At 42.4% G+C, this 22,194-nt stretch overlaps 3 protein-coding genes across 3 annotated transcripts; 1 reads left to right on the top strand and 2 right to left on the bottom strand.

Annotated features, from left to right (window-relative positions):
• tmem141 (transmembrane protein 141) lies at nucleotides 1-3,272 on the bottom strand. Its single transcript, XM_072371479.1, has 5 exons — nucleotides 3,110-3,272; nucleotides 2,857-2,923; nucleotides 1,380-1,463; nucleotides 1,148-1,264; nucleotides 1-901 (listed from the first exon to the last, which is right to left on the bottom strand). Exons 1-5 carry the CDS (start codon nucleotides 3,161-3,163, stop codon nucleotides 840-842), a joined length of 384 nt encoding a protein of 127 aa, XP_072227580.1. The 5' UTR covers nucleotides 3,164-3,272; the 3' UTR covers nucleotides 1-839.
• A 2,701-nt stretch (nucleotides 3,273-5,973) lies between these two features.
• On the bottom strand, nucleotides 5,974-11,789 carry zmynd19 (zinc finger, MYND-type containing 19). The gene is made up of 6 exons (XM_072372090.1): nucleotides 11,543-11,789; nucleotides 10,116-10,175; nucleotides 9,905-10,011; nucleotides 9,062-9,202; nucleotides 8,618-8,798; nucleotides 5,974-8,495 (listed from the first exon to the last, which is right to left on the bottom strand). The coding sequence occupies exons 1-6, from the start codon at nucleotides 11,591-11,593 to the stop codon at nucleotides 8,352-8,354; spliced, it is 684 nt and encodes a 227-aa protein (XP_072228191.1). The 5' UTR covers nucleotides 11,594-11,789; the 3' UTR covers nucleotides 5,974-8,351.
• Nucleotides 11,790-14,899: 3,110 nt separating this feature from the next.
• On the top strand, nucleotides 14,900-21,521 carry bspry (B-box and SPRY domain containing). Its single transcript, XM_072372333.1, has 6 exons — nucleotides 14,900-15,458; nucleotides 15,982-16,080; nucleotides 18,326-18,556; nucleotides 18,686-18,711; nucleotides 18,800-18,924; nucleotides 20,601-21,521. Exons 1-6 carry the CDS (start codon nucleotides 14,970-14,972, stop codon nucleotides 21,134-21,136), a joined length of 1,506 nt encoding a protein of 501 aa, XP_072228434.1. The 5' UTR covers nucleotides 14,900-14,969; the 3' UTR covers nucleotides 21,137-21,521.
• The last annotated feature ends 673 nt before the right edge of the window (nucleotides 21,522-22,194 follow it).

The raw sequence follows: 22,194 nt of genomic DNA on the forward strand, positions 1-22,194 counted from the left end.
TTATTTTTCAGTCTTTATTGTATCAGATGTTTTTACTATTAACTGAAATTAAATACAACAAAGAGTTGGGTTGTTTTCACATGTTGAAGAGGCAAACTCAGCAGTAAAACGCTAAGGTTAGTGGTAGGATGCAGGCAGAGAACACATTAAATATGGCAGAGACATACACTGCTTCCTCCACTGACTTATTCAATATCTATTAACATTGCAGGGCTCATTTCAGCTCCACTGAACATGACAGGTGGATGAGCCTAAAGCGGATGAAAGTAGGAGTAGTAAATTGGTTTAAAAGAACTGCTCCACAAAGATTTGCTCTGTATAGTCCTCAGATTTCTGTTTGTGCTTGAGATTATATCCTTCAAAACAGAAACCGCTCGTTAACTGGTTTGACTCCTCCGTGACCCGAACAAGGGCGCCAACACACAATTGTGCGGGTCACACGAGGTCAATGGAAACAACCGGTGGCTGGTTCTGGTAGTTCACGGTTAATTCTGTTGCATGACAAACCAACACATCTGCACGATAATACCGGATCACAAGCTTTAACATCCAATATCGGCCAAAGGCCCAAACTAATTCTTGACCAGCGATTTAGGGAACCCATCTTTTAATCCACTGGATAATGCTGTTATGCAATTCAAAACCTCCACAAACTAAAAAAAAAACCAAAATATAATAATAATAATGAAAATTGACACTTGTGTCTTACATGAGAAAGAAATATGAAAAACATTCCAATTAAATTCAGAAAGAAATAACTTTCTCAAGCAAGCTTTTGCTGTGTGTATTTTCAGTAAAACAGCCAGCGAAGATGAGCCATGTTCAAAGAAAAGCTATGTTCAATCCATTACGTCGCCATATTTGGTCTTCTGAGATCCTTTTGATTCCTCTGATTGAGGTACTGAAAGACAAATACAGAGGAAAAAAAAATGACTGAAAAAGACTGAAAACTCTCTTTACTTAGTCGATCGAGACGGAAGAACAGAATCCATACAGCTCAGTCTGTAGAGACTAAATGGCGCATGACATGAAATGTATTTACTCAGAAGAATACTATTGCATCTTCAGTTAAAACAAGATCTACAGGGATCATAACTTCCACAAAATGTTCTTGATTTTGCAGCGCTGGCCATGAGAATACTCTTACCTGGTGGTGGTGGTGGTGATCTGTCTGGGACTTTTCCTGTCTCTATCAGCAACCAAAGGTCTGTGCACTTCTGCGTTTCCCAGCGAGTCACTGCGTAACTGCCCACTGATGACGCCACTGAGAGAGGAAGGAGGGGAGGTGACAAATCAGGCAGGCGGAGGATACAGAGGCCGTGCATATGGAACAAAGTGTATTCTTCCAATTTTTTAATTTTTTATTTTTCACTTCTCACCTATTGAAATGAGTAGATTCCATTGAAGAGGATAAGGAAGCTTCTTCTGCAGAACCTTCTGAACGGCAAATAATCCCGCAGTCCCTGTAACAGCAGCACAGGATAGGTCAAATGTTTACCTCAAATGCTACAAGCTCACTGTTGGATGTTTTTTTCTTCTTCTTTCTAAATATGGCTTCTTTTCTGTTGCTGCACTAAATTAAGTGGGCTTGTTGAGGGAAAACTACAGCAAAGAAAACTTTCAAAAGTACGAAAGAAAGCAATACAAGGTGCCTGAAGAAGGCCTCATCTGTGAACTCCACTAAAAGGATGGGAAACCATTTCTCCTAAAGATAGTCCTTCACTTTATGTTTTAATTATGGTTATATAGAACGATATCTGAGAGGTCAGTCCAATTCAGCTGTGTGAGATCTGGTGGCACGATTTTGCACGCAATTCCCATCAATCTCACACACACAGTGCTACTGGTAGCACCCTGGAGCTCGATTGAAGGAGGTATTGTCATCCAGAAGGAGAGCACTCCCATAAGAAGTGCAATGTTTGATTACAAGATGATGATCTATCAGAACAACTTTGCCTTCTGAGGGGAAAAGCCGACCCAAACCATGCCAGCAAAATGTTCCCCACACCATAGTGGAACCACTGGATCCTCTCACTGTAGGGGTCTAGCATCCAGAGCTGTACCATTCTCTTGCTTTATGCCCACTTGTTCCAGAAAACTGTGAGGAAAGTCTCATTCGAGATCACCTTTCCCCACATCTTCAGACCAGCACGTTTGGTTTTTACACCACTAGGTTCTCAAATAAGCATTAATCTTTGTGATGAGAGGTGTATGAACTGCATCCATACAGTAGTACTCCCCTATGTGTAATTGTTTTCCAGTCTGATCGTGTCCTGCACTGACATTCTCAGTTACATGAGGCCATTTAGGTATTTTCTTGTTACCACCTAGACCTGCTTACATTTTTAAACTAATCACAAACAATGATCGGATGTCAAGTGCTCAATTGTACCTAAAATGCACACGAAATCTGCATTTCTCGATTCATTTATTCAGTTTGAAATTTACAGGGCACCTGGAAGAGCTGAATTTCTCTCTTAAAGGAATTTTAACAGCAATTAATTTTGTACAACCGGCATAGACACAGCTATGACCTCTATGGGATGGAAAACTCATATACATTTGTCACTCATCACGTTAAAGCTTACATGTTATAAAAGCAAAAAGAGAGTAAGGGTTCTTGTTGTTATTTAAACGCTTTGACGACACAGTCGGTGTCGTGGTGGTTGTTTATACCAGAAACATTTAAAGAGTACAAGCTCCCTCCTGTGGTACACACAGGTTACAAATGACTGGTGGATTGTTTCATTCCAGTTTTGTCTCCGTGGATGGACGTGTAGCATTAAGATGGTCAGTAAAAAGTGCTGTTACATCAAGTGACTGATTTAGACACCGCGAATGTGATGTTAACATTACCCAGTATAAAGCTCCCAGTCCCCTTCATGAAGGCATGAGACTGACAGGCAGCGTAGGTCTGTAAACCCTGAGAGACACAAAATATCGCATAAAAAACAACTTTCACTGCACGACTGAGCCTCTAAAACATATCTATGCATTCTTCTAGTACATTACTCAGATGCCGAGATGTACAGTAGCTAATTATCCGTTTCAAAAAAGTAAATGTCCTCCAGAGATCAGCGGACTCCGACAGCATAACACAAAAGCTCACCGGGTGTTTTGCTACTAGCTCGTCGTCTACCCTCTGCAGACCGATATTGACCATGTTGTCAAATACTATGAAGCTGTAGCCACAAGTCTTAAGTGAAAAGCCACATTAGCTCACGTCCAGGTTGTGTACATAAGTGTACTGTCTGTACTGTTATGACACTTCCGCGTCGAAGACCAAGAAATGCAGAAGAAGAGCAGTCTGTATAAAACAGTAGCGACACCAAAAGGAAAGAACGTGGTACTGCAGCATAATGAAACAGGAATTAAGGGATAAAAATACAGATAAGGCTGGTGTAATGTTGAAAAGTGGATATTAATAATCACAACATAGCCATCTTAGAAAATACAGTGAGTAAAGAAGTTATTATAAAAGACATGACATACAAGACAAAAAAGAAAACATGCTGTTTATCATTCTGACTATAATCTTAAACCTGATATATATGAACCACTCTTGACTGAAGGCATTCATGTGATAGCTATTTTCTTTTTACTTTTGGTATACAGGGTATCTAATAAAAGTGTATAGCAAAGACAGGAAGTATTACTATTTGACTTGGCTTTGACTTGTAGTAATCTTTTTTTTACAATTTTACATTTATACTGATTGAAATATGACTATTAAATCAAATATAATGCAAAGAAAATATCTACATAACGCATTTTGACATGAAATAGTATCTAAACACAGTAGCTGATCACATTAACCAACACCCGAGTTAACCCCAACACTTCATGTCAAAGAATGTTTGCTGTGAAAGCCGTCAATTGTAAAAGAGTAATACAGCATCCCCTTATCATGCAGCCTTAGTTAAACATTTTATTTTAGCTAACAACAACTATATGAGCAGAAGTTGTGTAAGTTAATTTCTGGCCAGTAAACTACATATAAATTTGATGCCAGTTTAAACCTGCAGTAGGTTGTGGTTTTACTCTTTTTCAAAAAGGCAGAAAGCCAACTTTACTCAGATGTTGCAAAGTGATTTTCTCCTCTCTCTTCTCTCTACTTTGGAACCGAGGTGATCGAGATTGCGTCCGTCTCTCCTACTTTTTGACAAATTGTGATGGACCAACGTGTCAGGCTTTTGTTACCAATCATGGTCTGCATAAATGAGCGAGGGCAACACGCTTAAAAACAAGTTATGACGAGGTTGAAAGTGTACGAAGTCACGATGAAAGAGGAAATTTAGCTTCTTTGGATTCTTTCTCTGCAAAAAAACCCCACCTCAATCTTCGCTTCTCCACAAATCCTAAACTTCTTTGCATGCAAGTTGTACCTTCCTCAACACAACAAAAACATTTTGGCCTTTCAGTCAATGGCTCGTTGAAATTTCAACACAAATGACATAATGCAAGCTGCATGGTTCACCACAGCCACCATTATGTTGAATGCACACCATGACTTCTTTTTACACTTTGGTGCTTGTGTTTAAAGTCATTCTTCCTCTAACTATGGAAAAAACAAGAGCCCTTAAGTAAATCCCAAGTAAACTTGAACAATAAATGAAGCCAATCGCTACAAGAGCGTTACGTTTCAGACATAAAAGAACCGAAGGGTCCTGGAGACGGCTGGAAGAGGCAGATGGTGAGAAACCAACCACTGCTGAGACACAAGCGACAACACAGAGGATAATGTTACCAGACAGTCACCGCCGAGCAGCACATCTGTTACTTGTTACGCACATGAAAGAACAAAATATAACAAAGCAGCACTCTCCGTTTGAGGATGGTGACAGCGGTGACACATTGAGCTGTTTCTCTCTCATAGAGGCCCAGGTGATACACACTCAAATAGTTTTGCTGTAGTTTAACTTGAATAAGGGGCCTGATTTATATTACTACTCATCATACATTAATAAATATTGTTTCTTCATATCACTTAGGGTGTGTGGCATTTTCAGCTACTTTTAAAATATTGTCAGTTTTCGATAAAGAATGATGTTTATTATCAAATGTAACATTACAGCTTCTGAAATAATTTTTTTTCTGTTCACATCTGTCCTCTTTTGGCAGCTGCAAGGTGCAGACATATCTGGTCCAAACCATTCTCTAAGTTTAAGGATCTATTAAAGAGGTCAGAATTTTAAAGAGTTTTTAAACATTTTTCATCTCTTGGAGCTTATACTAATGCAGTCAACTTATTGTGTCCAACATAGAGCCAATACAAGTATTATCCAGCCATCCTCTGTCCAGCTTTTTTCATTTTACCCCAAAAGAGTCACACACAGATGAGCTGATCGGGAGCAATGAGGGGTTTAGTGCCCCCCCCCAATCACAAATCAACACACGGAGAGGCTGGGAAGCAAACCACTGACCTTTCAGTTCGAAGGCAACCGCTTCATCTACAGGCTCAGTGGTTAAATTTTGGTGATGGACTGGATCTAGAACCAAAAAGGCAGATACTTAAATATGGAACAGATCCAGCGTTGTATGGAGACGTGAAACAACAGAACAAACCTGATCAAACCAATTTAAAGAAAGAAGAAGAAAAAAAAGGGAAAATCTAGAACGAACTCAGAGGTAAATTGAGGTTTGAACCAGGTGACAGTGCTCACCACTGCACCCCCACAAATTTAGAAAATACTCAAAACATGTGAAATTTTATCTTTTTTTTTTTTTGTAAATCAAAATTATTAACAAGTTGTGTCAATTCCCGGGTCCACTTTTCACTCCAACTTTTTCTTTTGTTCTCACAAAAGTGAGCGTCAATGTCAGTGGTCCTCCACCAAGAAATACACATATCTATAGTCAAAATAAAACAATTATTCTTTTAGCTCTATATGGATATCATGCCAGCTTACACCTATATGTAGAAACTGTTAGAAGAATGACTTCCTGCACTGACACCGAGCAAACAGCAACAAATGAGGTTCATTTAATTTTATTATCATTTTACAATGGAAAAGCAGCTTTCCCCAACTGTACTTCCATTCACATATTGTAGCTCTTTATTTCTAGGTGATTAATGCTTATATCTTTAGAAAAAAAACAACAAAAAAAAACAAGAGAAACAAAAACAAGATTTCAGACACAATCTGTACACTCGGTTTAAAAAAAAAAAAAAGGTCACACTCCTCCCTTCAAACCATCTATGACAAGAACGCTAACATGGGATCCAGATTTTAGTGCAGTGTTGAAAACCTGTTCACACACACGAAAACAAGCAAGTCGCATGTAGATGTGTGAATACATGCTCAAGTGTGCGGAATCCTCAACTAAGAGACAAGAGGACACAGTCTGTGGGTGTGCGCCGTAGGTAATAGGAAGGCAGGCAGTTGAGGAAGAAGTCGACAAATAATGTTCACTTCGTCGGGTTTTAGGAAACAAAAGCAGATAGAATCAGTCCAAAAGTGACACTAAAGCTCTGGAGGTGGGGGGGGGGGGGGGGGGGGGGGGATTCAAGTTTCCACTCCAACACGTCCCTCACATGGAAGATTTTTTGTGACAATGATGGTGTGCAGTGTTTTCGTGGAAAATCTGGAAGGGAAACTCTGAGGACTCGCTCATTCATTCAGGACCAGGAAAGAAAAGTACAAAAAAATAATAATAATAATTATCAACAAAGCCCCCCCCCCCCGACCTGACCCGTGCACGATAAGATAAAAGAAAAAGAAAAAAAAAAGGTCCCACGACGACCACTTCTGATAACGTTCGCCTTCAAATATCACCAACAAGTTTCACAATCAAACGTTTTAAATAAATATAGCTCCATTGATAAAATTTCTTCAAAAAAATACCCCCACCCCCCACTCCGTAGAGCCTCAGGCTCTCGCACGAGGAAACTTCTCGGACCAGCAGACGCAGACAGACCATAAACCTGCAGATGTAAAACTACAGTTGGAAAGACAAAAAAAAAAAAAAAATGAAATGGAGGGATTTAAACCGGATGATGGGAGTGTCGCGCTACAGAGGGTCAAAGCAGACTTTGGTAGAGATCATTCTTAAGAGAACACCAGCAGGGTCAGTCGTGCCAACGGGAAATTACCACTCGTGATCAACAATAAGCGTTTCTTCTCCTGCCATCAGTGCTTTGTTTTAAACAGGGAAATGAAAAGGCCTGTCAAGAGTAATGTCAGGATCAGCTTCTTGGGGTTTTTTTTTCTTCCATCTTTTAATAACAACTAAAGAACTCCAAAAAGGCAGATACTTAAATATGGAACAGATCCAGCGTTGTATGGAGACGTGAAACAACAGAACAAACCTGATCAAACCAATTTAAAGAAAGAAAAAATAAGAAAAAAAAAGGAAAAGAAAATGTTCAAGAAATCTTCTAGTACAAAATTAAACATTTATTTGGCAGCTACTTTATTGTAGAACAGTGAAAATGTTTCTAAACCACCAATTTCTGATTAAATAGGACATTTAAAATTGGGTAATATGGCCCCCTTTCAGAGGAAAGACACACATTAGCCCGACATACAAGCCGCAGCGACCATTTTTTATGTCCTTCAGCACATACACATACATACACACACACGCGCGCGCGCACACACACACACACACACACACACAATACTGGTAGTGCGACCCAATCAGTGAAATTGGTGAAATGTGTGTTGTAGTTGGCTGTGTGAGGAGTACAGCAAGACAGGGAGGCGGCTAAGGTGTCAATGACCATGAACATAGCAGCCGTGTGCACAAGAGGTCAGAGAGGGAGCGATACAGTGAGAAGGTCCGTGTCCCGTTGTACCAGCTGAGCGACAGGTACTGTAGCCCCGAGGTCCCCCGTTAACGCAGGCGTTGTGACACCCAGCGGCTGGGTGGAGGAACAAAAGTGAATGACGACGACGGTCTGTTCGACTGTGGTCCAATGAAGCTTGTCCAGTCCGTCAACAAGACAACTTTTAAACCCCCCCCCCCGTCCCATCACTTACAAAACCATAGCAGCAGGTTGAGCTCGAGGTTCTCCTTCCTCGAGAATACAGGAAAAAAAACAAAACAAAAAAAACCAAAAAAAAAAAAAAAAAAAAACCTTTCCAACATCCACATGAAAGCAAGCTATGGAGAATTACGAGTTCTGGGAAGAGGCAGATGCCTTTGTTTTGTTCACCTTCCCCTCCTCCATCTTCTTACCCCCTGAACTGTCCATCAGTCAATCAACCAACCAATCAACATTGTCCTCTGTCGTTTGTCAGCAAGAGCCCCAATTTTTCCACTTTGTCCCACTCTCCTCCCGCAAGTCCATCTCTTGCCCCCCCCCCGGTCGCCCTCCTCCTCCTCTCCCAGTCGAGGATGAGGGCAGATCATCGTTCAGGCTCCGACTCCAGAGCCAGCACCCGCTTGCGCTCGCGACACTGCTTCTTGTGGGCGGGCCAGTCCCTCTGCTGGCACTGGGAGCCACAGTAACGCGCCACCTGGCAGCGACCACAGATGTTAAACTCCCGCAGCTGTGGAGAAACGAGGAGGAAGTTCATTGGTCTGAAGCGATTCCCTATCGTTACCTTTCATTTGGACCGAACATAAAGATACAAACAGACATTTCACAGAAGTTTCAGTGTATAGTACATACCCTCCTCTCAATGAGTGAACAAGGAGGGTAATGACACTCATAGTAGGTGCAAGAGCACTCCTCTTCCTCCACCAGCTCCCCGTTAGCATTGTAGTAGCGTGTGCGGCTCAGCTCCAGGTACTGCTCCTCCACGGGGTCGGCTGGGACCTGCTGGATGGCCAGCCAGTACAGAGACTGCTCTCTGGACAACAGACACTAATATTAGGCAGACGTCACAAGTTTAAACTTTGACTACAGACACGAGTCATTAAATCAGCCTTGACAAGAGAAGTCACATGACCACTTCTGCCTCTCTGTGTTTTCACACCTTCTACAAGCTGGCTGTCGATAAAAATATTGTATTTTTTTCCCCCCTCACTCTGTGCTTTGCAAACAGCAGCACGCCTATCTCTTACAAATCTGCAGGATCGTGAGTCTGCTTTGAGCAAAGTAAAGATGGGGTACCTCTGCTTGCTGGAAATCTCCTCTGGCTTAGGGCTCCAGCCCACAGGCACCAGTCGTAGGTTGTCTAGCCGGTTGTCCACAGTCACAGAGTTGATGTGAATGACTTGAAAACTAGGGGCAATGCCTCCTCTGTGCTTCTCCCTGGGTAAAAACAGATAAATCAGACATTCTGCCACCAGTACCACAACCCTTTCATTTTGACACCCATGTCATTCAAAACAATTTGAGCATTAATTCTAAGGGCCTCAAATCAAAGCCACGATGCCACCTGCAGCGTAAACACGTCTGTGGATCAAAGGAAAAGGCTCCATTTCTATTCATATGTAAAACGAGCGGAATGGAACAAGGAATTACAGCTAACTGCTGAATAAAAAGTCCTGATCCTCCGAACAGAATTCCTGAGGATACGAGCCGCGTGAGAGGTTTTCCCTCACACCTGCGGGAAAATAATCTCAGAGAGCGAGGGAGCTATAGCACCGGCCTGGACCGGTGAGACTCAGCATCTTATCGGTTTTACTACCTGCTCCAAAGTGGCCTGAACGGCACACACCGTAAAACGTTTGATCGGACATTTAAAGGATGCTCGCCTGTGTCCGCATCCTGTTTACAAGCACAAGGTAGATAACAATGAAGAGACCCAAGTTCGAACAGACTTTGACCCAGAAATCATCCAAAAGGGTCCGAGCTGTCACCATAATAAGAGAGCTTCCTTATTGTCTTTTGTGTGTGGGTGCAATACGCTGTACAATCCTTTATGAAAGGAGAGGAGGTTTCCACTACATGATGTTTTCAAGCCGAGGCCAAGAAAGAGTCTCACGTCTTGCAACGAAGCAAATAACTTACCAGAGCAGCTCGTGCAGCGGCCGTCCCGCCCAGCGGCCTTTGCCGATGTCAAATGCATAAGCAAAGATCTTTGCGCCGTTGCCATCTGCATCTACCTCCATGCGCGCCTGGAAATGAAATAAGATGGCAGTTTGAAACCGTGCCAATACCGTTGTGCTAAATATCAGAAAAGTGGTTCAAACAAAAGCTAAAAACACACACAACACTTTACCTCAAAGGCATAGTTTTCCACAAGTGGTATGTCCTGCTCATCGATCAGAGTGTATTTTGTCTGAAATGAGAGAAAAGAACGTTTCAGCATCAGGTCCCACTCTTAAGTTTTAACAATGTTACCAAAAACATTATTCGAAGAACTCTTCTACAGAGCATAAAAAGGGACAAAGACCAATGTTGAGCATATTTGTGCATACTTCAAAAGAGCAGCTGTTTTCAGGGGCCACAGCTTAAATGATAAGCGGCATGCATGTGTTCAAACTTCAGTTTGGAAAGTCGCACTGCACGTGGTGTGCAGCATAAACACAGAGGGTATCTATTCTGGGAAATTTTCTCATCATCAGGAGGAAATGGGGCGAGCAGACAGGTCAAACCATTACATTGACCACTTCTGTACACACCATGCAACATTGACACGAGGCAGTCTTTCACCCAGTTCAGAACTACCTGGGCTCTCACACAGACGCACGTGAGAAGACGCCGACAAAGCAGCCCCGCGACACCATGAGAGCGGTATGAGAGGCTGGCGGCGTTCCCCACATACCACGCAACGTGACTTTCTCCTCTGACAGGTTGTCGTCTGCGGACCGTGCCGGTGTAAAACAATGCAAAACAACCGCCCACCTGCCTACTGGAGCTACGAGCTCTTCCAGTCAGCAGGTGTGTGCAGCTGCAGTCGTCACAGCTCAAACAAAACTGTCCGCACAGTTGAACCCGACTGTCTTGTGACACCAGTGGGTAGGAGCGGTTCTACACCAACATTCAGCCCCCGTTCAACGTCACATCTCTGGAGAGAATAATCACGTTGCTGAAGCCAAAACAACAAAAAAAAAAGATAACACGAAGCTTTGGGTCACAGCGTTGTCCTGCCGGCGCTTTGTTACGCTGGACAAAAGAGTCAGCTGATAAAGCGTGGCAATGGTTTCTTCATTAGCCGACATATCAGTGTGATTCAAATATCACGGCTAGCGTGGTGCTGCTAACTGTGCCGCCGACGAGAGAAATCCCTATTTTTGACCGTTAAAATATTAAATAAACTATTTAAACACTGGCGATAAAAGTATCAAAAGCAATGGCGGCACTATTAGTCCATTTGTGTCCACGTTTGTTGCACATTTTACCTTTAAACGGCAGTCTGCTAACGTAACCTGCTAAATGCTAGCCAGAGTTAGCTTGCATCGGGACTGTGTGATAGCGGCAGAGTTCAGGAGAGCAGTCTGACTCGACACGGCCGGCTTGTCTAATCCGCTCAAATGCGGCTAAAAAGGTAAAGCTAAATTACTCCCACTTTCACAGCGGCTTATTTATCGCCAAAGCGGTTGACTACCATCGATTAATCATCGCTAGCCATCTATTTCCAATGGCTATTGCGATCCCCACGGGCCCACCCCCGGCCGCACATGGCAGCTCTGGGATCCAGCTCACCTTCCCGGCCACACGGCCGAGCCGTACGATCCCGAGCTTGAAATCCGACATCAGGAGGACTAGCGGTGGTGACACGGAGAGGCGTGGGATCCAACCAAGACGGTACTCAAGAGTAAAACTCGCCGGGGCAGCCCCTCAGCCCCGCCGCGATGCCACTGTTGGGCTTAATGATCAGCGATTACCCAGTGTCCGGGTCTCTCCGGCCGCAGCCCAGCCTCGGTGACACACTGCCGCTGGCGCAGGAAAGCCAAGCGAGCTCCTGTTGGGGGGTAGGGGGCGGGGCTCTAGAGTGAAAGAGCTACCGAATCACATCGACCAATCACATCCTTTTTTAGTCCAAGGCTTTCGATCGTACTGCCCAATAGGAAACGGCGACATTTAAAGACCGCCTATTTCAGTTAATACGTCACGACGCTCTCGTGATCACTTCCAGCCATTTTCGCGCGAAATGTTTGATGGCCGGGTGGGATTAGATCAGAGGTGTTTGACGTCAGTTTTCCGCTAAACTGGGCTTGATGGAAAACATAGACAGGGCCATGTGCACAAAGATACTTATCAAATATTTGAACGAATAGTTATGGTGAAAAACATCATAAGAAATGATTCCTATTGGTGTGTGGCAAAAAAAGCAAAAGGAAAAAAAAGGTTTTATTTATTGTTTTATTGATGATCCATGTTTGTTTGTCAAACTACTGACTTTCCAAGGACAAGACACCTGTAAATTAATGGAAACGTGTTTTCTAAAGTATGCTTTGGATCACATTGCTTTTCTAGTTGATCTTCTTGACTGACAGCGTGACGTTTGCATAAAATGAGCAGGATTCATGCTTCTGGTTTGTGCACCTCAGGGGGGTTCCATAATTCCTCAGTATGCATGCTGTTTGTGCTTCCAGCATTGTACAAGCTGAACAAAGCACACAATGATTACAGACTTTTCCAATGTTCTGTTGCACCACTGGGCAATAGTAACGCACCACACTCCTCTAATTCCTAGAAGACATTCAGTCCCTGGGTTCACACACTAATGCTTACAATGCAGGACAAAGGAGGATGTGTCCAATCTCCTGAGGCTCCATGACATGTTCACATTCTGTTTTCTCTACTACAAGACCTACAACCTGTACATTAAACTGCATGTGGAGCACTTCTACATAAAGTTCCTATTTTTGAAAGGGAATCTGCTAATCCATATTACTGAGATGCCTTGAGATGACATTTGTTGTAATTTGGCGCTATATAAATAAAACTGAATTGAATTGAATTAATCAAAATGAGTGAATGAGTTCCCATGAGAAAGAAATTAGGAGCAATAAATCAATGAAGAATGTGCTGAGGAGGGATACTCTGAAGCCATTAAAGATGATTTAATGACCAACTATCCTGATATGCATGCATTCATTACTCTTTAAATAATCTTTAGTCTCTCATATAGTTTCATATGTTTTGTAATTACCTAATTTTCAGTCCCCATCTTAGTACATCTGTCCCGTGATGGAAATTACTTAGTTCAGTTAGTGAAGTAAGGCAGCGTCCCCTGTAGATCAGGAGATTCATTACACATGTATCCAACTTTTTACACATCTTTTAGGGTCATTTTCTTGGGAACTTGAAGCATGGTTTATACATTTAGAAAAATGTAAATGTGGAGAAAAAAAGCTACATTTTCTCCTTGCGATTCTATTTAGAAAGCCTCTAAATATACTGTCATTAACCCTTTATTATGTTGGTGTCAGGTGAAAATAATGTTTCAAATTTTGCACAGCACTTATAGTTTAGATTCAGTCTTAAATTCAAATAGTCAATGTTTCCAGACCAATCTTATTGAACATGATCAAGAATCACCACTGACTTAAGTCAGTGACTTTAAGTGCAAATGCACCTAAGGGGTTAAAGTAAATTTACAGTTCTCTAAGGGAAGGAATCACCTCATCAATCACCTCATTCACCTCTCTCTTAAACCACAAAGCTATCTGACATTGAACCCTTGCTCATTTCCTAATGTAAACACCTCTTTGTCTCGTGTTGACTTGTTTCGGCTATCGCACAGCAGCTTTTTCATGCTGGCATAACAACGGCAGCCCTGTCTCGTTTCAGAGTGAGATGCGTTGAACCCCACCTTGTCCGAGCTGACGCTGCTCTGTCAATCACTCCTATCCGGTTCCTCACAGACACGGAGGAGTGGAAGGAGTGTTCTTCCTTCTGCTGGTTTTGTATTTCTTGAGATTTGACCTGTTTCCTCATAACCTGTAGGTTGACAAAAAGTCTATAATTCCAGAACAGTTCAAAGTGGACAAAGGGTATTTAATGAATATGGATTCTAGTCATAGTGTTGTTTTAGAAGTCAAACCATTATTTCTGAGGTGCCACATTCAGCACTTCCAGACAGCACAGTTTTCTCGTATATGGCTGTTTAGACCCTATTTCATAATGTTGCTGTGGAATAAGGGCTTTTCAAAACACTGGGTGTTGCTCAGTATTTCCAAACAGGGTTGTTTTTGAGAAGTGGCAGCTCCTCTGATCCCTGGGCATATATCACACCCATCCTCCCTAAAAAAAAAAACGCCTTCTCTTAATTAGGTCTATCACACAGAAGCAGCTTTACAGATCAAATGAACAACGATGCGACAAATTATTTCAGGTGCACACAACACAGAGATCTAAAGTCACTCAAGCAAACAAACATAGCTCAAGTCAGTGAGACATGAGTTCAAATTAGTGTTGATTTAGAACACAGACACCTTTTACAATGGGAATTATAACTGAAAAAATCATTGTGTACTGTTCTACAGTTGTATAGCTTACACGATAATGTCACGTGATTGTCTTACGATGTAATGAAATGGCTTCAAACTGCATTCTGAAAATGAATTTGATTACGTTTGGTGACGAAAGCATTGCTGACTTATACGCTGATTAGGTCTAAAGGAGAAAAAATTCTCCCTAATGCTGTGAATAAGTTTTAAACCGAACAACCCCAAGCTCTACAATGAAATCAGCTGAATAACACGTGAATTTGTAACATGAGCAGTTATGTGGTTATTACAGGAGAAAAAAAATGATGAATTTGACCAAAAAGTAGTTATTTCTTATGGAGTTTCTGGTTGAAATCGTTTCCTAAAGCAGCTGTTCGACATTATAACTTATCAGATCAAAGCAACAAACTTTGGGCCTCTGGCAGAAAACCTAACGGAAAACTTGACACCGAATCCTAAAATGATAATACGTCACACAAGGTTTTCAATGGTTAAAATCAGGTAAAACAGGTAGAGGAAGTGTGGAAAAGACAATATAAAAGTCATCATAATAACTTGCTACACCTGCTTGGGATCGATTGCACCGTGTTCTGAAACTTAACAGGCGGTTGTCAGCTGACGCGCACACATCGAACTCCTGAGAAGCAGTGGGGCAGAAAGCTTTCATTTCAGCTATGACCTCTTGTGTCCGTGTCACTTCCGTGTTCCGCTCACCTGTTACACCTGTGTTACAGCGTTCTACTGTAGGCGCGACTCCAGCTCTGCCGGTGCACCTGTTGCGTTACTGTGCCATGACTGAGGAGTTCACAAAGTGTGACTTAATATGCGCGTCTTCGCCAGAGGAGACGAAGAACAGGAGGAATATGGACTGCGAGCAGCCAATTTTCTCCGTGTTGACCGGAGGCATGAAGGCGCAGCTGTCGGGGGACAGCGCGGTGTCGCCGAGCACCTGCGGCTGGGGAACCATCTCACCGACAGCCACCATCTCCGACACCGAGTCCGGGTTCTTTTCTGTGGAGAGTGATCTCTGTGTGGAGCACGGGTCCGAGCTGGACTTGTTCTGTGGCACCGAGCAGAAAATCATCTGTTCCCAGTGCGCCACCGTGGGCTCCTGCCACGGACACACTGTGACCCCTCTGGCCAACAGAGTTACCGCAGTCAGGGTGAGTTATTGCCTTTTTTTAACTTGGTGTTTGCGTCGTTTGATTTATAATAGTAAGGCTGTGACTTTACGTTATATTTTCGTTAACTTTCGTGCATAAAAGCTACCAACTGATGTAGAAATAACTCAGGAAAGTTTATTCTTCACTTTATTGTGTCTTCCAACCTCTGGATTTGCTCCACGCTCCACAAGCAATCCTAAAATGATTGTTTTACCTCACCTGGTTACTATAAGAACACTTATTTCTCCTTTGAATTCAACAAAAGGAAAATATGGATTCTTAAAAGGCCTATTCTCATCAGTAACTGCATGTCACTGATGCCAGTTTTTACTGATAATGTATAGAAACTGTGGACATGTTCTATTGCTCTCTTGGGTGTGCCACAATTTCCACTTGGCTTTCTTTGCTGATTCGTCTGCATATTCCAGAGGACAGGATTTTCTTGTTGTCTTTGGATGCTCAGCTGTCTCGATGTGCTTATCCAAAAACCACAGAATGTGTGTGTGTGTGCTTTTCCCACCAGAACCAGCTGGTGGATGCGTGTGAGAAAATGCAGCTGCAGGCGCAGAGGATTGAGAGGTTCGTCGACCAGACACTAACAGCCAAAGAGCAAAAGCTCCAGGTAAGCAGCTCCAGCCTCTGAACACACAAACACAGAGCCGATGCTAAGTGGAGCCTGTTTCACAAGTACCGGCTGGCTGACTCACCTCTTCTCAGCTGTTACATCAGTTTCGGCGCCCATTGGGCACGGACTCCTCTCAAAAGTTTCTTTTGATCAACCCACATAATTAGACACTTTCTGTTGATCAAGCAGGTGGCCAACGTGCAATGATTTGAGGCGCAGAAATTCAACCAGATCTGCATATTTTACAAAACAGGACAAATTAATAATTGGCTATTTTGCTTGATTATTAAGTAATAATGAATTACTTAATGACTCTTGGTAGATAGTTAGGGCATTGTTAAAGGAAGAAATGTGAAAATAAATCAGGATCATTTTCATTAAAAGTGGAAATAGGACACCTAGTGAATGTAACCTGTGGACTTCCATGTGCTTTCCCTACTTACAGAAATCATTGAACTTGAATTTGATTATTTGGTCATTTTTGTAGGAATTTTAATAGCAAAATTGTCAAAGATTTACGAGTCAAGGCTTCTCGAATACACTGCATGCATGATTATTAGGGTCACTTTATCTCTCAAGGGTAATAAAAGGTGCTTTTTGGCCAACAGAACGAGGAGATTTGAAGAGCTGAAAGATTATTTCAGTCTAAGGTCCAGGGTAGACTTTAGACTTCTGTTTTGTGTGCGTTTCTTTTTTATAGCGTGTGTCATAAAGTTGTGGAAAGATCACATATTTTTGCCTCTGTTTAACTGCTTTTCTTGTCACAGCCTGAGCCTTGTCTCCTCATTCATTCTGCAGCTCCAAACATGAATGTATGAGTTAACATTGTTCACAAACAGCAACAGCTATTTCTGTGGTACAACAACCTAATGTCAACAGAATTTATGAGCTGATGAGGAGATTGAACCTGAGATGAGTGAGATAGACAGGTGGGAATAAACCCTCTAACTTTTACAAATATTCAGTGATCAGATTTTTTTTCTATAACTATCAAGAACCTTCTATCCAGTTTGTCAGTTTGGTCTATTCTTGTACATCTGTTGCTCATGCAGCTTTAAAAAATGCTGCTAAAAAGATGCCAGTCGCAGCAAAAATGCTGCAAAAAATGCTGCCAGTACTTCCCCTTGTTGTGCTGCCGCCTCACTTTAATTAGTGCCATTAGTGATTTAACACAGGTAACAACAACTCCATCAAGTGTCCCTCCTATTTGATCTGCCGATAACATCTTTGGGAGCACTGCAAGATAATGGCAATGCAGATGGAAACTTTACATATAAAACGCATCTCATTACACGGGCTGCGCAGTTGTATGGTGGTCAGCACCGGCGCCTCAGAGCAAGAAGCTTCCTGGTGGAGTTTGCATGTTGTAGACATGTTGTAGACTCTCTCCGGGTTCTCCAGCTTCCTTCCACAGTTCAAAAACATGCTTGTTAGGTTAATTGGTGATTCAAAATTGACCGTGGAAATGAGGGCGAGTGAGCATGGCTGTCTCATTTGACTAGACTTGTGTTGGTCTCCAGATGGACTGGTGACCAGTCTAGGCTGTACCTTGCCTCTCACACCCAGTGGCAGCTGGGCTGGGCTCCAGCCCCCACTGCAACGCTGAATTGGATGGATGAAAACTGGATGGATGGACAATTTTGCTGGGCATAGAAAGACAAAGTATAAGAAAAGAAGCAACATGTAATATGTTGATACAAATGTAGCCATGGACATAGATTCACATTAGACCCAATGCAACAGTGCCAACAACCAGCAGGAGTATCTCTGATATACCGAACACAATATCAAGAGTAGGCCAAAATCTTAGAAGACTGACTGTCTCATGGTGTGCTGTTTTTCTTGCCATATCAACTACTCCAAATCTGAGGACAATGTATTGGATCCAGGGAGTTTTGCATTGCAATTTTGATGATTTAGGTGTTTTTTAGAAAAATGAACCATCCCAGGTTGCAGTCCTTGTTTTTTTCTCAGTTAAATACTTCCAGGTACTTTACTGATGACTGACAAAAAGACTGTTCAAACATAAACAGTAAAAACAATATTGATCACACATGCATACGAGAAGGTAAAATTTAAAATTCAAGTCCTTTCAAATCAATAGGAGACATTTTTCACTGTAAAGCATCTCTAATCATAAGATTTTTACATTACAGAAGATGTGGGTGTAAGAACTGAGAGGTTCAAATGAGCAAGAGCTGATTGCAAAACCTCAACCTCCTGGTTCTGTGTCTCCATGCAGGCGGCGGCGTGCAGGGCGAGGGAGCAAGTGCTGGCTCAGGTCAAGGCTGCACGTGAAGCCCTGGAGGAGGAGGAGCAGCGTATCCTGGAGCAGGTGCAGAAGGAGGAGGAGCGGGTGGAGCAGTGCCTCCTCACCCAGAGAGCCCACTGGAGCCAGGCTTTGACGAGTTTGTCGCAAACACGCTCCCGCCTGGTGCACACGCTGACGCACACTCCAGACGCACAGCTGGTGGTGAGAGACAGGAAAGGGGAGACTCGTGGGAAGATTTTAGATATAGAGGAACTTGTTCTCAAATAACTATAGCCTGATAACAGTCATAAATTACTGCAGTAACCACCTGCTTTCTGTCTCATCTTTCAGACCAGTGTCCAGGAGATAGCCGAAAGGTACTTTCTTCTATAAGGAATTTTGCTTTTCTTGGGAAATACGACAGCAGTAGTTAGATCTCTCAACTCCTCTGTTTGTTTGTGTCAGGGTGGAGGTAGCAGAGGGAGTTGGGGAGCCCTGTGATACAGACAAGCTCAACCTGAACCCAGCCTGTGGTGACAGCAAGCTGCTGAGAGGCCTGTGGGCCACAGCGCTGCTGCTCGGGCCAAAAGGTTTGGAGATTTTCATTCATCCTGGAGCTTTTAGGGGAAGTTGACAGATTCACCAGGAGCATATGAGATTATTAGATACACCGGCGATGGGAAAGAGCATACTTTCAGACTTTATGTGAAGCAAAAGTCTTGAAATGTGCTGCTTCTTCCAGTCTGCTCACTGAATTAGCTGGCAAACATTTTCAAGAGAGCATTACAGAGAGAAAAGTGAGTCGTTGGAAGAAGCAGTCAGATTCTTTACATAAATAAAAGTACGAAGAGTAAAAGAAATGGCTCTCTTAGTTTTTGTCTGCGAATAGAGTTAAGACTAAAAGTAACATCGTCATAGTAGATTAAACGGTACCTGAAACTATATTTCCTACTTGGACGTGAGCTGTTTTGAACATTAAGGGACACATTAAGTGGGATCTCTTGTCAAATGTCTCTATATTCTACATATATTCTGGTGAATATTAATGCACAATTTGAGCCTTCTCTGAATCAGTTTGTGGTAAAAAAAAAAAAAAAAAAAAAAAGCCATTACATGTGCAAGACACTGAGTGATGATTCAAAATTGAATGAAATATTAAGTAGCAATGCTGCACCCCCAAAGGGGCCAATAGATCATTTCTGAGGGTCCCCACATATGGAGGGAAAATAATGATATAGATAACACATTTCAGACAAGTTATCACCTGTAACATTTGTAGAAGAATAAATTCTATGAGCTGTTTTTGTGAGTATTAAAGTGTGTGTGCACCAGCCTCTGGTTGTCTGGAGAAGTGAATGGCTGTCTAAGAGCACACAGGAGGTGATGCATACATTAAGAACAGCAGACGAGGCTCGTTATTGTGTTGATATAAGTACCGAATGTATCTGTGTGAATGGAGCGAGTGGAAAGCACTCACACAGCTGCAGCAGTCTTTCAGTTCGAGGTTTCACATGTCAGGACATAATAGAAAATCCTTACCGGGTCTTGGAATGAGGTAAATACAACCTTAGATGAACATCAACACATGGCACATTACTCTGCCATTAGTTTTCCAATAAAAACTAGAGATTGTCTTGAATGTTTTTCACTTGTGAATAATCTTTCTTACTGTAGAGCGATAGATTGAAATGGCCTTAAAAGCCCTTTGAGATTGACGGGAGGCAACGATTGCTTCACTAAGATCATTGCTGATGTTTATCCATCTTGGTGTTAACACACACCTGAGTGCTCCAGACCAACACACTGCCAAAACTTCTGCTTTCACACTTGTTGATTAAATGCATTTGATAAGCAGCAGCTGGCTACTACTTATGTGATCCTCCTTTTCTTTTTCTTTCGGCCTCTCCCTTCATCAAGGGTCGCCACAGCGAGTCGATCTCGCCTGATTGATTTGGCATATGTTTTATACCGGATGCCCTTCCTGACGCAACCCTCACTACATGATTAATTCCTATAGAAACAGTAGGCTTGTGCTTGTTTTGCACACACTGTTGCTACATTTTGTCTTAGATCTTTCCGGAATAAATTATCTAATTTTAGGTTGTATTTACCTGATTTACCTAAATAAGACCTGGTAAGGACCAGATTAAGTATCATGTAAACCTCGCTGTAAAACCGTAGAATGAGAACGAGCTTTCTTTTTCACTGACCTAGCTGTAAACCCCAAGAGGTAAAACATGATCCATCGGTTTCATTCTTCCCACAGTTTATGGATCATCTCATCTGAAGTTTGACGGGCGCACTCTGAGCCCTCTCCTCTCCCTGTCTGATGACCTCTGCACTCTGTCCTTCCTGCACAAAAAGCCCCGCCAGTCTCCAGCCTACGACCCAGCACGCTTTGACTCCTGGCCCAACGCCCTGGGTTCACTGTCTATGTCATCCGGCACCCACAGCTGGGTGGTGGACGTGGGCCAGAGCGGTGCCTTTAAGGTCGGGGTCTGCTACGCCACTCTGGAGCGCAAAGGCTCCGGGAACGAGGCCCGACTGGGCCACAACAGTCAGTCCTGGGTGCTGTCCCACTACGACGGGGACTACTCTTACTGCCACGCAGGGAAGAAGGTGCCCCTGCAGGTAGCGAGGAGACCCCAGAAGATCGGCCTGCTGCTGGACTGGCCGAGTCAGACGCTGCTGTTTTATGAGCCAGACTCCAGTGCTGTGCTGTACTGTGTCACACAACACTTCAGTGCCCCGCTGCTGCCTGCGTGTGCCGTGACTGACCGCAGCATCACCATATTGCTCTGACAAAAGCATGAAGCCAGCTTATATGAAGAAACAACAGGAAGAGGCTTCTCTGTCTAATGTCAAAAGAACTTAAGGAGGAACTTTTCTATTTATCTTCTATTTATTCAATTTGTTGATTGATATTTTTACAGTTTTAAATGATTTACTAGGTTCTAATCTCTTCATATGTTGATCGTATTATACAGTAGTGCCTGAATGTAACTCTTTTGACTGACAAAGATTCTTTTTTTTTTTTTTATATCATTACAAAGATTGTTTTTATTTGTTATATGGCCGTAGAGTACAATCACTATTGAATACTGATCTGTGTAATGATGATGGCTGATTCAAGTTTTAAATGTTGTGGAAAAGAAAGTCACTCCAAAATACTTTGTGCTAATTTTGTATTTTGTATTACGAATTTTTATACATATATATATGTAAGCTGAATAAACTCTGTTATTACAAATTGGCTTTTTTTCTTATGGCTATTATGGCTTTTTCAGACTTATTTTGCCTGTTAAAATATTTTCTGCAAGCTGACAAGTTGCGAGTTTGCTTATAGTAAACTGTGGGCCTGCACATGCATGATAAGACTGCTCTGATAACAATATAATGATCCAAAAATCATGTAGAGATGCACAGTAAAGAAGCATATGTGAAGTAAGAAGATGAAACAAAACTAATTAGACACCTAAAAGAGCTTATGAGCCAACAAGAGTGCAGTGGGAACCTGATTGTGGGGCTGAGAGCATCCAACAACTGTAAACTTCTAAGAAACGACAAAGTGAATTTGAACATTTGTGGCAATCATTCATACTTCTAAGTATATCTGACAGAGACAGAGAGGACTACATGGTTTTAAAGAAGGGGTGGATGTCACAGCTGCCGTTTCTCAGAGGGCTGCACAGAAAACCACTCGGGGACAGCAGTGTCAAATTTAACCAACATTGTGAGCAACAGACATGAAACACATTACTTGTAAAGTGCCTCATCAGTTAGAGGTGAAAATATCATTATGCGACCACACACTGTTTTATCTATTAGAAGAAAGTGCAACAAAACCTTTAACCGAGCAC

This window comes from Leuresthes tenuis, unplaced genomic scaffold (genome assembly GCF_036924035.1).
Source record: "Leuresthes tenuis unplaced genomic scaffold, fLeuTen1.0.hap1 SCAF_19, whole genome shotgun sequence".
Lineage (NCBI taxonomy): Eukaryota > Metazoa > Chordata > Actinopteri > Atheriniformes > Atherinopsidae > Leuresthes > Leuresthes tenuis.

What these genes read in the sequence shown, in the direction of transcription:
- tmem141 (XM_072371479.1), bottom strand. Translation starts at nt 3,163, where the DNA reads ATGGTCAATATCGGTCTGCAGAGGGTAGACGACGAGCTAGTAGCAAAA. An exon ending in AGCTAGTAGCAAAACACCCG is followed by an intron (nt 2,924 to 3,109) that starts GTGAGCTTTTGT and finishes TGTGTCTCTCAG; the next exon opens with GGTTTACAGACCTACGCTGC. An exon ending in GAATCTACTCATTTCAATAG is followed by an intron (nt 1,265 to 1,379) that starts GTGAGAAGTGAA and finishes TTCCTCTCTCAG; the next exon opens with TGGCGTCATCAGTGGGCAGT.
- zmynd19 (XM_072372090.1), bottom strand. Translation starts at nt 11,593, where the DNA reads ATGTCGGATTTCAAGCTCGGGATCGTACGGCTCGGCCGTGTGGCCGGG. An exon ending in TCGGCCGTGTGGCCGGGAAG is followed by an intron (nt 10,176 to 11,542) that starts GTGAGCTGGATC and finishes CTCTCATTTCAG; the next exon opens with ACAAAATACACTCTGATCGA. An exon ending in CCGCTGCACGAGCTGCTCTG is followed by an intron (nt 9,203 to 9,904) that starts GTAAGTTATTTG and finishes GTTTTTACCCAG; the next exon opens with GGAGAAGCACAGAGGAGGCA.
- bspry (XM_072372333.1), top strand. Translation starts at nt 14,970, where the DNA reads ATGACCTCTTGTGTCCGTGTCACTTCCGTGTTCCGCTCACCTGTTACA. An exon ending in CCAAAGAGCAAAAGCTCCAG is followed by an intron (nt 16,081 to 18,325) that starts GTAAGCAGCTCC and finishes GTCTCCATGCAG; the next exon opens with GCGGCGGCGTGCAGGGCGAG. An exon ending in CTCCAGACGCACAGCTGGTG is followed by an intron (nt 18,557 to 18,685) that starts GTGAGAGACAGG and finishes CTCATCTTTCAG; the next exon opens with ACCAGTGTCCAGGAGATAGC.